This window comes from Erinaceus europaeus, chromosome 8 (assembly GCF_950295315.1).
Source record: "Erinaceus europaeus chromosome 8, mEriEur2.1, whole genome shotgun sequence".
Lineage (NCBI taxonomy): Eukaryota > Metazoa > Chordata > Mammalia > Eulipotyphla > Erinaceidae > Erinaceus > Erinaceus europaeus.
In genome coordinates this window covers 109,670,361-109,685,452 of record NC_080169.1, presented here as the reverse complement: position 1 = coordinate 109,685,452, position 15,092 = coordinate 109,670,361, and the positions used below count along the sequence as shown (strand labels likewise).

The following is a 15,092-nucleotide window of genomic DNA, read 5'->3' as shown; positions in this document are numbered from 1 at the left end:
CTGATACCTGAGACTTTGTAGATTGAATGTTGTTTTAAATAAATCTAATACTGATTGAAGGAAGAGCTGCAGTTTGTCCTTTTCATCTGATTAACAGAACATCACAGATAGAAAGGATAGTTGATAAAAGCAATTCAAATATCAAATGTCTGTGTTAGAAACCCCACTGCCCTCTTCAACTGCCTGCTATAGTCAATTCATGGATATTACAGTGATTCCTAAGATCTTACATTATGGCCACATTTATAACCTGCTGCTCTTCCTGGAATTTGGAGGAGTTAAATTGGGGTAGTAATGGAGCTTTCTTTCTCTCTCTCTTTTTTTTTATGTTTTTGCACTCTTGCCCCCCCCCCTTAACTTATATTTACTAGGACACTTTGGCTCTGAGACTTCCAATAAAGCTTTAAGCCTCTAGCAATGACTTATAAAATAATATAATTACTTTTTCATTTTTTTAAATTTACTTTATTATTTATTATTCGATAGAGACAGAGAAATTGAGCAGGGATTGGGAGATAAAGATGGAGAGAGACAGAGAGAAACCTGCAACCCTGCTTCACCACTCGTGAAGCTTTTCCCCTGCAGATGAGGATCAGGGACTTGAACCTGGATCCTTGTGCACTGTAATGTGTGCATTTAACCATGTGTGCCTCCCCCTGGCTCCTAAAGCAATATAATTATCATTAATACATGAATCTCCCAAAAATAAATACCCTGGCATGAAAAGAGACCTAAATGAGTGACAATGAGCTCATTCAAGTGAGCCTAATATTTTTGTCTAATTTATCTGAAAGTTATTTTTGTCTTTTTGTTTTTGCATTGACACACCTTACCTGGCGAACTATCTTTTAGACACATGGACTTACTTAATACTTTGATAGATAGTGAGTGACTGTTCTCAAACCAAGAACATTCAGTTGAAACTTCAATTTTTTTCTTAAGCACAGCTGCTCACAGTTTGAGACTTCATGACAGAACTGTATTCTTTGCCATGAAATATTTAAAGGGTGACTCAAACACCTCATGAGAGTCTTGTGGAAACATGGATTTGGATAGAGTAACTAATTTGGTATTAGTATAAACTTTCTATAAGACTTTAGATTAGGAATTTTGCCATGCTATGTATGTGAAATGAACAATACAAATCTCACTAGGCATACTCTTTAAAAATGTAACTGCTGAAATAATGTTTGGCAAAATTGTGAACTAACCCATCAAGTTGACAGAAGCGAAATGCAGTTTTTTTTTAAAATATAATTTATATTGTATTATTTTAGAAGGGAAAATTAAAATGCCATTTTAATGATAGTTCATTGGTACCATGACTGGGTAAAAGCTTTTAAATTACCAGCAGGAAATCGAGTAAGGAGTAAAGATAGTCTTAACATTTGGACTGATTCTGTATGTAAAGAATATACACACACACACACAAAAGAATATGCACATTTAAGTCATTTAGGTCTTTATATTTGATTAGAAAGAAGGTATCCTTCATTTGATTGAAAAACAGGCCTTTTTTTTTTTTTTTTTTTACTTTGTAAGTGCTTAACCACTCAAGGTTGAATTGTTTTCATTTGCATATCAAAAAGTACAATCACTTTGGATAGACTTTGGAGATATCATAGGGCTGATGAGTTAGTTATCAATGGGAGTGTTGCCAGTACTTTTTTCACTACTGCATTATGATAGTGCTTAAAGAAGTACATTAAAAATACCAGTATTATAGTATTCATACTGACAATGATTATAGGTATCAGGTATCCACATTAGGTCTCAGTCCCAGTTATATGAATTATATTACCACTTTCTTTGGACATGAAGGATACTGTATACATCAAAACTTTAGTCTGAGATTTAATTTAAATTTTACTGCCTCACTGAAATTACTTATGCGGAGGAGTTGAACCTTATGCTGCAAGGTCAAGAAAACACAATTATGACTATAGAGGAGAGAGTTTTAAAATTTGATTTATTCTTTACTGCTTTCACCTAGTGGATACAGGCATACACATCAGTATGCTTCAAATGATTATGAATGTATCTTATATGAATGTTCATATAGAGAATTTATTAGTTTCTTTAGAAGATATTATTCACAGTGGCTTGATACATCATTGCTGCACAGGACCCTGCCAGGATATGTCCAGTTACTTAGGTTAAAGTAGAGTTTGCCCTGGAGGAGCTGTCATTACCAGAGGATCTCTGCCTTTGAAGTCTTCTTTTCTTTTCTTTTTTAAAAATATTTCATTTAATTTATTATTTTAATGAGAAAGTGCAGATACAGAGGGAGAGAGAGGGAGAGGGAGAGGGAGAGGGAGAGGGAGAGGGAGAGGGAGAGGGAGAGGGAGAGGGAGAGGGAGAGAAATACCAGAACACTGCTCAGTTCTGGCTTATGGTGGGGCTGGGAATTTAACCTGGGACCTCAGAGCCTTAGACTTGAAAAGCTTTTGCATAACCATTATGTTGTCTCCCCAGCCCTGAAGTCTTCTTTTCATCCTGAATCTCTGCAGGGCACCTATGCATCACTCAAGAGTCAGCATGTCTAACTTTGGAATAGTTCTGATCACACCCTTGATATGTGACACCTACCCCATTCATCCTATGGAGACATCATATTTATAGAAAAAAGACATATTTCTTTTCATTTATAGGTCTATTTCCTTACTCTAGACTCCACATGGGTTTTGCTTCGATATGATATATATATAGATGTAGAGAACATTATATATATATATATATATATATATATATATATATATATATAATGTTCTCTACATCCAGTTCAGTGGCTTTCTCAATAAGTGCTTATTACAGTAATGGGTATATTACTGAGGGATGGGCCTTCTGTATAATAGATAAATAAAAGGATGATAATTTTAACTTTATAAATAATAAGTAAACACGGGAGTTTAGTGGGACTATTGGCAGGGGAAAGGCATCAGGAAAAAAAGTCAGAAAGAGTAAGAGATAGAGTAGGAGAGCAGGTAGTAGTTGGAAAATAAAGGTAGGTGCAGTGTAAATTAGAGGTTAAGTGGGTGAGAATGTTGCAGACCAGAAATAACAAGTTATAAGTTGGTATATAATCATACTATCATAAAAGTACTAAATAGCTTATACCTAATACAAGATTTTGGTGATGGTATTAGAGAAAGAAAGAGTTATTGTTAAACAATATCTACCTTAGTAAAAAATTATGTTGGAGTAAAAGAAGGAGATGAGTTTTAAAATGTATAATTTACATTGAAGACGACAGTATTAGTAAATGTAGCCCTAGATTTTGGAATTATACATGTATTTATGGTAACTGAAACCTTGAGCTTGTATAAGTATTCTTTGGAAAGAACACGGAAGACGTGTAAGCCATGTGGGCTTCATGCTACTGACTGATATTTATAAGCATAGTGCTTTACATACATTTGTAAGTTATTCACTAAGATACCTTGGGTAAACTAGATTTGTTTCAATTCTAGTTCAGAATTAAAATACAGATCAAAATCGAGTAATAGTCATGATGTGCATACATATACATGTGAATATTTAATAATTGTAAGTAGAAATTATTATGAGTCTGAATAGTTGCATTAATAAGAAGAAAAGAGTACAGAAACCATAATGAGATGATTGAGTCATCTTGCCCTTCCTACTGTACTGAAAATAAATTTCGAAGATTCTAAGACTGGCTTAGAGTCTGAAGTCATCAATAAGGACTAATAGAGAGAGAATAGGAGTAGTAACATATTAGACAGAGAGTGGGGATGAATAAATCAAATTAAATAGGTTATTATATTTATGCTGGATAATTCCAAGACCAGATAGTGGCAGTCATGTTGAAATCAATATTTGAAACTAAATAGCACTAAACTGCATCGACAATTAAAATAGCTGGGCTTCGGGTCCCATTTTGAAGACACATAGATCATTGTGTTTATATAAGAATGGGAGTCATATATTGACTACTAATCAAAGGGAAGGATTAAGCTCCAAGTTTCACTATCATGACAAGTAGATTATATATAATTTAAAATCATTTAAATGAGAGGGTTTGGGAGATTTGAGCTCATGAGATTTTTGGATTTTGAGTTGTTGTTGTAATGAGATGAAGCCCTTGGGAATTGTGGAGGGAATAAATGTAATTTTCATAAGTGCAAATTATAAATCATGGGATAGAGAGAATGGATGCTGGGATCCTAACATCCATGACCTCAACCATCTAGTGTCCATGAACTGCTTATTAGAGTATGTTAGTTTACATAGTAAAGGGACCTGATAGATATCATTAAGGTTAGTAACTAACTGAACTAGAAAGTGATAGCTAATACAAGATTATCTAAATATGCCCAATGTGATAACATGAATCTTTAAAAGTAGAAGACAGAACAGGAAGCCAAAGAGATCTGACAGAAGGTGAGGCCAGATATGTTTGAAATTTCAGAAGGACTTTAGAAGAACCACATTTTTGATGATGGGGATTGTGGGCCGGCCATTGTCCCAGGCTCTCCGCCTCCATGGCCACTGGTGGCAGAGAGTGGGGCAGCCTCTGGGGTTCCTGGGAGACCCTGGTGATGAGGGAGAGTGCATGGAGAGGAATCAGTCACAGGACTTCCTCCTCCGGGAGAAACCTCAGACATGACTCGTTTATTGGGGATACAAGCAAGTAGATATACCCAGGGTTTGAGAAAGGTTAAGGTAACCATTAATCCATACACAATACAGAGTTAAATCAAGTATTTGATCACAACTGGAAAGTTACTGTATAAGGTTTGGTCATGAGCTCACAATACATAGGTAGGCTTTTTTCTCTAAGGGTGAATTATGAGCACTTCCGGGCAGGGGGGAAGGGGTAGTTGAGCAAAGCCAGGATATTTGCAGTAGGTTTCAGTTGGTTGGCCATACACAGTAATTCATGGCCTTTGTTCAAAGGGAATGAGGAAGCATGTGAAAGAAAGTTCCCAGTCTGAAAAAGCTCATCTATCATAAGTTCACAAGGTCAGGCGGGACCAGCCTACCACCTTTCCTGAGAAGGAAAGGGCTCAGGGTCAACCGTTCAGACTCTCATGAAAACAATGGCCTGGACTTTGCAGACAGTGGACCCTTCCCCACAGGGATGAAGGGACCATCCAGAAGTTGAGAATGAACATTAGCCAACAGTGACCAAGTAATACAAATAATAAAAATCAAGATAGAAATATGAGACCAACAGGTAGCACACAGTAGAGTATACGAGTTATCATATACAAGGAACCTGTCTTTGCCATTCCTTTTCTATTTCTGTCTCTATAAAAATAAATAAGGAGGAAGATGGATAAAGAAAAGGAAAGAAAGGAAGAAAGAGAGAAAGAAAGAGAGAAAGAAAGAAAGTCAAAATGAAAGAAAGGAAAAAAGAGAAAAAGAAAAATGGCCATCAGAAGTGATAGATTCCTTAGGCAGTCACTGAACCCCAGAAATAATGCTAGTGAGAAGAAAAGAAAGAAATAAAAAACAAAGAAAGAAAAAGAAAGAGAGAAAGAGAGAGGGGGAGGAAGGAAGGAAAGAAGGAAGGAAAGGAGGGAGGGAAACAGGAAAGAAAAAGAAAGAGCATTGAAAACAAAAAATAAATAAATAATACAAGTAAGCAATAAAACTAAAAACTAGTTCCTTGAAAGACTGAAGATTAACAAACCCTTAGCCACACTCACAAGCAAAAAAAACAAAAACAAAAACTCTAATATATAGGATTGTAAATTAACGATGAGAAATCATAATAGACACCAAAGTAATTCAAAGCATTGTGAGTTTCTAAGCATCACTAACGTGGAGAAAATAAGAAATGAATAAATTCTTAGACTCTTAAAATTTCTCATGTTTGAATCAAGGGAAATTAGAAAACATGAAAAGATCAGTTATAAACAAGAAAAATGAAACAGCAATCAAAAGTCTTCCCCAAGACAAAGGTTTAGGACCAGATAATTTTACCAGTGAGATTTATCTATTTATACTTTTCAGTCTCACAAAAAAGAAAAGAGAAGGAAAGGAAAGGAAGGGAAAGGAAAGGAAAGGAAAGAAGAGAAAAAGAGAAAGAAAAGAAGATAGAGGAATACTCCATAGTATGCTATGTCAACAACCTGCATGAGCATGGAAAATAATTCTTCCCAGAGTCACTCAGAAAAAGTTTAGTTGACTGACACCTTGGTTTTAGCCTCATTAAGACCTTAAGGTAAGCACCAGGAAGACTTAGTCCAGACTTATTACATAGAGCACTGTTAAAAGAAAAACAAAACAATTACAGGTGCTTTATGTTGCTATACTCTCTATAGAAAACAAGTACAGTTAACTTTGATACTCTACTAGATTGCAAATTGCTAGTAATATAGACATATATTCTGTTTGAATCTCAGAGTCTCATTCTTCTTGTGGGTGAGGAGTATGAACAATTTTCAAACAATAAGTAGTGGATGCTTCCACTCTTGGGGTTGTGGGAAATTATAAGAATGGTTATCATTTCTTGACAGTAATCTTTCATGATTTACCCCATGTAGATTAACAGATACCACTTCTTGAGGACCATGAGCCTTCAAACTTTCTTAACTAACTCACATTCTGGTTTTTAATGTCCTTTTAAATTTTTATTAGCTTCATTTATTTTAATTTATTGGATAGAAACAGCCAGAAATTGAGAGAGTAGGGTGAGGTAGAGAGGGAGAAAGACAAACACCTGAAGTGCTGCTTCACCACGTGCAAAGCTTACTCCTGTCCTTCAGCATTGTAGCATATGCACTCAACCAGGTGTGCCACCACCCAACCCTCTCTTCCCCATTCTGTATACCCCATTTTTTTTGGAGTCCACATTCCTAGGTCCTTCTCAAACACCTGTCAACTATGCATGTCAAATAAGCAATGATCAGTTACTGTGATTCGTAGACTGTTACGTAATTCTTCACGTAACTGTTACGTAATTCTTTGTTTTTATGGTGTCATTTGTGTTAGAAATTGAATAGATATAAAAATGAGATAAAAGACTACAGTTGTCCAGACTGATTCAATCTAGGAGTCAACAGAACGGTATACAGGTTGGGAAAAAGTCTCATAGCATTTGTAGCATAGCTTTCTACTTTCAAGGCAAAAGAATATGTGAGATTCCCTTAATTATTTACTTCATTTTGTTCTGGTAGCTGTCTAAATGCTAGTGTGTGTTAATATATCTTTGTTCATTAGGTTTACTTATTTAATTTACTTTTATCTAGTTAAATTCTCTCTGAGGTGACTGTTTCCATTAGTTGAGTGAAATCACTAAATTTTCAGTTTATCTTTAAATTGTATTCTGGTCTTTTTGAATCTTATAGAAGTTTTATTATCTCTTGAGGGGTGAACATATTATTAAAAAAAAGATGGGGGGGCAGAAAACCAAAGCACTGCTATTCCAGTTGAGCAATTTCTATGACCATGAGAGAAAAAAAAGCCTTCTCTGAAGGGAAGCACATTTCTTCAAGGCTCAGAAGAAAAATCTTATAAATATGTGAATACTTTCCAAACCATAAGTCATTAAAAGAAATAAATGCTGATATCTGACATATGATTTTCTTAATAGCTATGGACATCAGTAAGCTAAAAATTTATGTTCCAGAATTGTGGTTGGGTTTGGTTTGTTTGTTTTTGTTTTTCTGTTTCTCCTTATAGCTTGCTCAACAGCTGATTCCGATTTTTCAGTTAGGGCATTTGCCTACAACAAGCTTGATAGCAACAATGATTCTCCCTTTGCCTCTGGTTCTATAAAGCGAGAGAAAACAAAAGCTTTTGGAAATGGTATCCAGTAAAAAAAAATCTGGGTCTAAAAGGTCAAATGGAACATGTCCTTGATAGCCAGATTTATGCTGAAGAAAGCTCAGAGTATATGGATTTGCCTCCTGTCTTTATTACTACTTTCTACTGTCCTCCTTGTCCATAAATTCCTTGAGTTATTTAGGCAAGCTGCAAAAGAAATAGATTGTGTAAAAATATCTGTGTTTACATCATAGAAGAATAAATGTTCTCTTATTTTAAAATAAATAAATAAATTAGGCCAACCCTGAGCCCAAGACTGCATTATAAAGGAGGCAGAACCATTAGTAACATGATGCTTTTTTGTTTAAAAACTACTAGAAGGTGCTGGTGGTGACACACCCATTGAACACAAATATAACTCTCAAGGGCCCTGGTTCAAGTCTGGTTCTCCAGCTGCAGGTGGGAAGCTTATGAGGCAGTGCAGCAATGCTATCAGTCCATCTCTTTCTCTCTCCCTCTACCTCTCCCTTCCCTTCCAGTTTATCTCTGTTTCTATTTAATAAATAAATTATATATTTTATAAAATTACTAGACAAATGAAAATTTCCTTTAAAACAAACAATTTACCTTTCTTTTAATTTTTTTACAATTTAATATCAATTCTAATTTTTAAAAAACTTAGTGAAAAATATAACAGGACCAAAACATTTCTGATAAGTACATTCGCTATCCATTCCATTAATTCCTTTAAGTCATATCAACTATAGAATAAGAAAAATAGATTCAGAACTATAATTGCTTTAAAATACATTATTTCCACTTTTGTCAATATTTTGAATTTATGTATATGTGTTCTCTGCATTGGAAACAGAAATTATCTCTGAACATATTTCCTTAAAATCTTGAGGCTCATAATAGAGCCACGGGCAATATCTGACATATGAAACTGCAGTATAGGCCTTCAAATTTGGCCTTTTACTGGTACATAAAATGATCAAAGTATATGATCACTGTACAGTGCCTAGACATTCCAGTAAGAACCATTATTTTTTAATGTAGAATGATTAATACATATTCTTTTTTTAATATTTATTTATTATCTTTTGTTGCCTTGTTGTTTTATTGTGGTAGTTATTGTTGTTGTCGCCGTTGGATAGGACAGAGAGAAATGGAGAGAGGAGGGGATGACAGAGGGGGCAGAGAAAGAAAGACACCTGTAGACCTGCTTCACCAGCTATGAAGTGACTCCCCTGCAGGTGGGGAGCCAGGGGCTCCAACTGGGATCCTTCCACTGGTCCTTGCGCTTTGTGCCACGTGCGTTTAACCTGCTGTGCTACCACCCGGCTCTGATTAGTGCATATTCTATAAGGAAGATGAAGTTAGTAATTCTGTTGGGAATATCCTGACATAATTTTGCAATTGCACAATAACACAAACAACTTGGTTAAGGCCATGTCTTATTTGCTGATTAATGGACAAAAGGTAATGTGATTTATTTTCTTGAAAGTCTGTGCTCATAAAAATTATGAAAAGTTGAGAAGACTGTTAAATCACTGAAACTTTAAATATGTTTTACAAAATATTGTTTGCACAAAAATACAACTTAAATAAGGCAACAATGATAATTTTATGTCGATCTGTTTTATGTGATCTTCAGTTATAATATAAAAGTTTCTTGGTTCTATTGTTTCTGAAATGATCCATGAGATTGAATTACTGTCTATTGGCAAAGGGCCCTAAAAAGCTTACTTTAGCAATAATCTTTTTCACTGTTAAGTGCATTCCCTAATTTGAGATCACTTAAGCACTGAAAAAGGAGAAGGCAGTATGTCCATAAACCAACAGATAATTTGTCTGCAATGTATCATAAACACAAAGAAATTCCACACATCTGTACAATTAAGATTATGTGTCACACACATATATGTTGAATACATGTTGTTTTTGTTCCTTGGGTTTGAATAATATTTTTGGTAGAACATAGTGAATGGGGAAGGGATGTTTAAAATACAGAAAATGAGAATACATGAAGGCTCTGAAGAGTCAATTTACAAATAAATATTTCTTTTAAGTTGGAGAACTTTTACCCACTTTCCGTGTCTTATCATTACATTTTGTTCTAGTAATCATAAAACCTTATTTAACAATCAGTTTCTCATTTTTATGTTCTGTGAGCACGTAGGATTTATCCTGCCAGTTTTGCTACTTTTATTTTCACCCAAGGACTTGAAGAGTGTCACCTAGTCAACTAGCTATCTAGAGAAAAGTGTGTAGTAGAAATACCACACCCTAAGAAAGGTTGAAAGAGCACATGGGGGTGATGGGGTCGGGGGAGAAGCAGAAGGCAATAGATTGGCATTTGATTTCTTGGGAATTTGACTAGAATCTAACTAGAAAGGATATCAGGAAATACCATTTTATTTAGGAATTTGACAGCCTTTCAAATTCATGTCAACAGTCTCTGAGGCAAATACTCATTTAGTCTTCTGCTGTTTCTTGCCACAAATAACATATGAAAACAAACTCTAAAGGAAATAGATTTTTGTCCAGGTTCTTTTACTTCCATATTCTCTGAGTTGGTGTCTAATCAGGCTGTGTGTGTGTGTGTGTGTCCACTATATCAAATGATCTTATACATTAATTTTTAAATAATAATATTCTTTTTTTAACTTTTTGTTGTTGTTGTTGTCTTTATTTATTTATTGGATTACTGGACCTAGACAGCCAGAAATTCTGAGGGAAGGGGGTGATAAAGAGGGAGAGAGACAGATAGATACCTGCAACCCTGCTTCACCACTCGTGAAGCTTCCCCCCTGCAGGTGGGGACCAGGGACTTGAACCTGGGTCCTTGCGCACTGTAACATGTACGGTCAACCAGGTGCACCACCACCTAGGCCTAAATAAAGTATTTATAAGAAATATCATGTAACAAATCAGCTCTGGCTTTATAGTGTCAGGGATTAGACCTGGGACCTCTGGGGCTTTGGACATGAACTCCCTTCACTTTTAACATGTAGCGTTATCTCCCTGTCCCTAAAGCAAATGACTTTTAAGGCCTGTCACAAACTAGGGAGCAGATGGTAGCTGAGTATTTTTATGAAATGTGAAGGGAAATCTTGCATTCTTACTATACTCCCATATTTAATTACACTTAGAGGCTCCAAACATAGTTTACAAAAAACTATGTTGTATTTAGGTCGGAGAGCTAGCTCACCAGGTAAGGTGCCTGCATTCCCATGCAGTGACCCAGTTTTGAGACCCATGTACAGCACATAGGAGAACTATGCCACCAGGAGAAGTTTTGTGGCTATAGTCTCTCTTTCTCTCTGAAAAAGATCAGCCTAGAGTTGTGAAGCCCCGGTAATGACAAAGAAGAAAATTATGTTCTACAGAGGTCAAAATGAGTAACCATCCCCTCTACACCCTTCTTTCCTCTCCTATCACTCATGTCCTGTGTCCCTGCCAACCATCTGTTTTGAACAGTCAAGAATTTTGCTGCAGTTTCTCCAGAATCACCTGGAGAGTCTGTTAAACCATAGATTCCTATATTCCATGCCCTGGACATTCTAATTTAGTGGCTGGGGTGTGTGGGGGTAAATCCTAATACTTTGTTCTTCTCTCAATTTTTTATTCTATATACTCAAGGAGAGTGAGAGAAAGGGAGTTGAGTGGGGAGATAGGCATAAGAGGTGGAGAGGAGGGTCATTAAAGCACTGTTCTGCTATCCATGGCATTGTCTTTGCTGCTGTCCATTGTGTTCTCATATGGTGTTGGGGATCTTTCATGCAGTTCTGAGAATTGAACCCAGGGTTTGTTGTTATTCATGGTAAGACATGTACTCTACCTGGTAGGCCATCTTCAGGTATTATAATTGGCATTTTTAGCAAGCTTCCAGATGATGGCAATGTTAACAGTTAGGGAGAGAGAGAGAGTATATGTGGGTGATAATCTGAATCAGTACATTTAATGAAGTCCCTATAACATAGATACCTTTCTCTTTTACAGAAGCAAATCCAGAGAAGTTCAATAGTCGTTTCCGAAATAAGATGTTCTATGCAGGGGTGAGCATACATTTCATTTTTAAGTGACTGCATGTTATTTAATACTAATTTTGTGTTAAATATGCTAATTATGTTAAGTAATAGCGCACACCTTTCAGATAGCTACATGCATGTCTACCTCTGTATAGTTTATGGCTAATATCTTGGCTAAAGAATAAAAAGGAGAGGTAGTTGGCTCTAGCTCTTGGCTAGACATGCCTCCCTCTGACTCACCTGTGAGGCAGCTGGCTCCCTTTTGCTATTTGCTCATTTCTCCTCTTGGTGACTATTTCTCTCTCTTTTCTAATTTTTTCATTAGTGATTTAACAATGATTAACAAGGTTATAAGATAACAGGGGTACAATTCCATATAGTTCCCACAGAGTTTGGTGTCCCATCCCCTCCACTGGAAACTTCCCTATTCTTCAGAATTCTTTATGGAGTGTAGAAGGTGGAAGGTCTGGCTTCTATAATTACTTCTCTTCTGGACATGGATGTTGGCAGATCAATCCATATACCAGCCTGCTTCTATCTTTCCCTAGTGGAGTAGGCCTCTTGGTGACTATTTTTAGCCCCTTTATTCTAACTTTCTATAACCTCCGTTGCATGCTGCCTTATTCTCTCCCAAGACTCTTATCTATACATAGCCAGCCAGAGAAGGCACAAATATGTCTTTATCTGGTGACCTGGTAGTGTTGGTTGACAGACCTTTCCCTGTCCTTCTATCATGCCTGTTCTCTAGTTTCCACCCCTATTCTGTCTGCTACAAGTTTGCCTGAGTCAGTGTTGACCTGCTACTACTATAAACCTGACCTACTGAGACCTGCTACCCCAATAGAATCCTCAGTAAAAGCAATGAGAGACAATGACCCCACCATCTTCACTAACTGGCTCAGATCCCAGTTCAGAGAGCCAAGAACCTGGAGGAGAAGCTTCTTAGTGACCTGGCCACCCTCCTTACCCTGGGGCTTTGATAGGTCTCCTATCCATTCACAAACAGTTGTTCAGCCATCTAGTAATCAATTGGATATTATGACCCCACATTTGGTTGGAGGGGGGCACATCTTCCCCTCTGAAACATGGTAATTTGATTGGTAGGGGAATCTCTACTGTCCATACACTGGCATGGGGAGCAGTTACAGTAGAAGAAACCATTGTCTATATTTAAAGACTGCACTCCTGCGTAGCAAGCCAGCAGTTGGTTATAGCTCTTGGCTGATGTGTCTCTCTCTGTCTCATCTGTGAGGCAGTTGGCTCCTTTTGGTTTATTCTTTTGGTACTACTTCTTAACTTGTTTATCCCAATAAATTTTCTATAACCTTAAAAAAATAATAAAAACAAAGGGTTGGTAAAATAGCTCACTTGGATAGTGTACTGCTTTGCCATGTGAGTGACCCAGGTTTGAGCCTGACTCTTACTGCACTAAAGGAAGGTTTTGTGCTATGATTTCTTTCATTCTCTCTCTGCTCCTCTGTCTCTATATTATACAAACACAAAAGTAAAAAAGCCATATTTCTTAAATTAGTTGGCAAAAAGATAGTGTTTGTCATCTTTGAACCTTAAAGTCCTAAGATTTTGTGGAACTGAAGAGATATAACTCAAGGAGAGATAAGAAAATCAAGTATCAAAGCCAATCAAGAGAAGGGAGATGTCCAGTGAACTGAAATTATGGAAAATGTTGTACTTGTGTACTGACATTGGATAAGGAACTCTGTGTGTGTGTGTGTGTGTGTGTGTGTGTGTAAATATTTTCATTTCTCCTGAATAGTACTCATGAAGGGGTGAATTCCAGAAAGGGGGGGGAGGCCTCCAAAATACTGATTTTTAAAACTGTGTGACTTTTACTGGCAGAATGACTCTCTTGGAGAGTGTGTTATATTTGCCACAGTGTGCATAATCCAGGTTTAGACTTGGCTCCCACAGCATTGAAGGAAGCTTTGGTGATATAGTTGTTTTATTTTCTTTTCTCTTTCTTTTTAAATTTCTATCTGAAAAAAATAAATCCACTAAGATCGATAAAGCTCCAAAGACAATAAATAAAGCAAAACAGTGTGGTTTATATTTATGCTATAGTAGTGAGGTAATCAAAATAAGAAAGTTGGGCAAGTCATTCTCAGTGACAAGTTAAAGATGATATCAGAACCTACTGGGAACGTGGGGAGTTACTCAGATAGAATCATCTGACTCATAATTATTTGCTGTGTCATTTTCTCCCACTATCATCTGAAATTTATTATAGGTTATGATTCAAGAGTTCACCTTGATATTTGGAAAATAGGATACTCATTATATTGTAGTACTAGTTACATATTTTCATGTAACTTAGAATCATTAAAAGCCATAATGTAGAAGTATGACTTGGGCATGACTAGTGATAAAAAGTTTTTTGTTTTCTGCTTTTACTTTCTGATACAGGCAGCTTTTTCTGATTTCCTACAAAGAAGCTCCAGAGATCTATCCAAACATGTTAAAGTTGTTGTAAGTATTGAATGTTTTAGTTATTTCATTTGAGTATAAACATGTTTGCTGCAAAAATATTAAATACAGATTCAGAGTTACAGACTTGGATTAACTAGTGGAGCAAGTAGAACATGGTGTATTTCATCCAACCATCATTTTTTAGCATTAATTTTATGCTAGCTACTATCTTAGTTATTGAAGGTGATAAAAATAAGACAGCTTGTTTCTCTAAGGAATAGTTTGGTCAGCTCCTTGCAAATCACTATAATACCTGGCCATGATGCTTTTGTTTGATGCTGAGAATTAAACCAAGGGCATCATGTAGGGTAAGGCATGCACTTTACTCATTAAACCATCTTCTAGGAGGTATTCAGTTCTTAGAAAAGTCATGAAAAATGTTTGCATAGAAGAATGTGCCACAAGTTTTCTGAAAATCCAATATATCTCCATAGGAAGTATGTTTTCATATCATATGATTAATAAGGAAGACACAAAATGTTTTCTGATAGGGCTGGGGAGATTTTTCAACTTATTGAAGAACAAGCATGCATGCCAGAGACCCTAGGAACTATAAATTTAATCCTTAACACTACCTTATGCCAGAATTGTGCAGTGCTCTGACCTTTCTCCCCACTCTTACTTTCTTCTCTCATATTAAATACATCTTGAAATTTGTTTTCTTATAGTAGTCAAATTAAAAGATTGAATTTCATTTTATGTAATTATATAGGTAGTAATAAAAAGGCAGAAAGGAAAGATATATAGATGGGGAAAGAATGAGAATAATGCAATGTGGAATTTATCATGATATGGATACAAGTAGACAAGATGAGGCAGAATGAAAGATGAACACTT

The 15,092-nt window shown here is 36.1% G+C and overlaps 1 protein-coding gene across 2 annotated transcripts in view; it reads left to right on the top strand.

Moving 5' to 3' along the window:
• The window catches only part of DGKI (diacylglycerol kinase iota), a 593,672-nt gene that overhangs the window by 387,492 nt on the left and 191,088 nt on the right, over window positions 1-15,092 (top strand). For both annotated transcript variants that reach the window (XM_060196647.1, XM_060196646.1), the window contains exons 16-17: window positions 11,743-11,798; window positions 14,193-14,255. In XM_060196647.1, coding sequence (XP_060052630.1) covers window positions 11,743-11,798; window positions 14,193-14,255 — 119 coding nt within the window. The remainder of the gene's footprint in view (window positions 1-11,742; window positions 11,799-14,192; window positions 14,256-15,092) is intronic.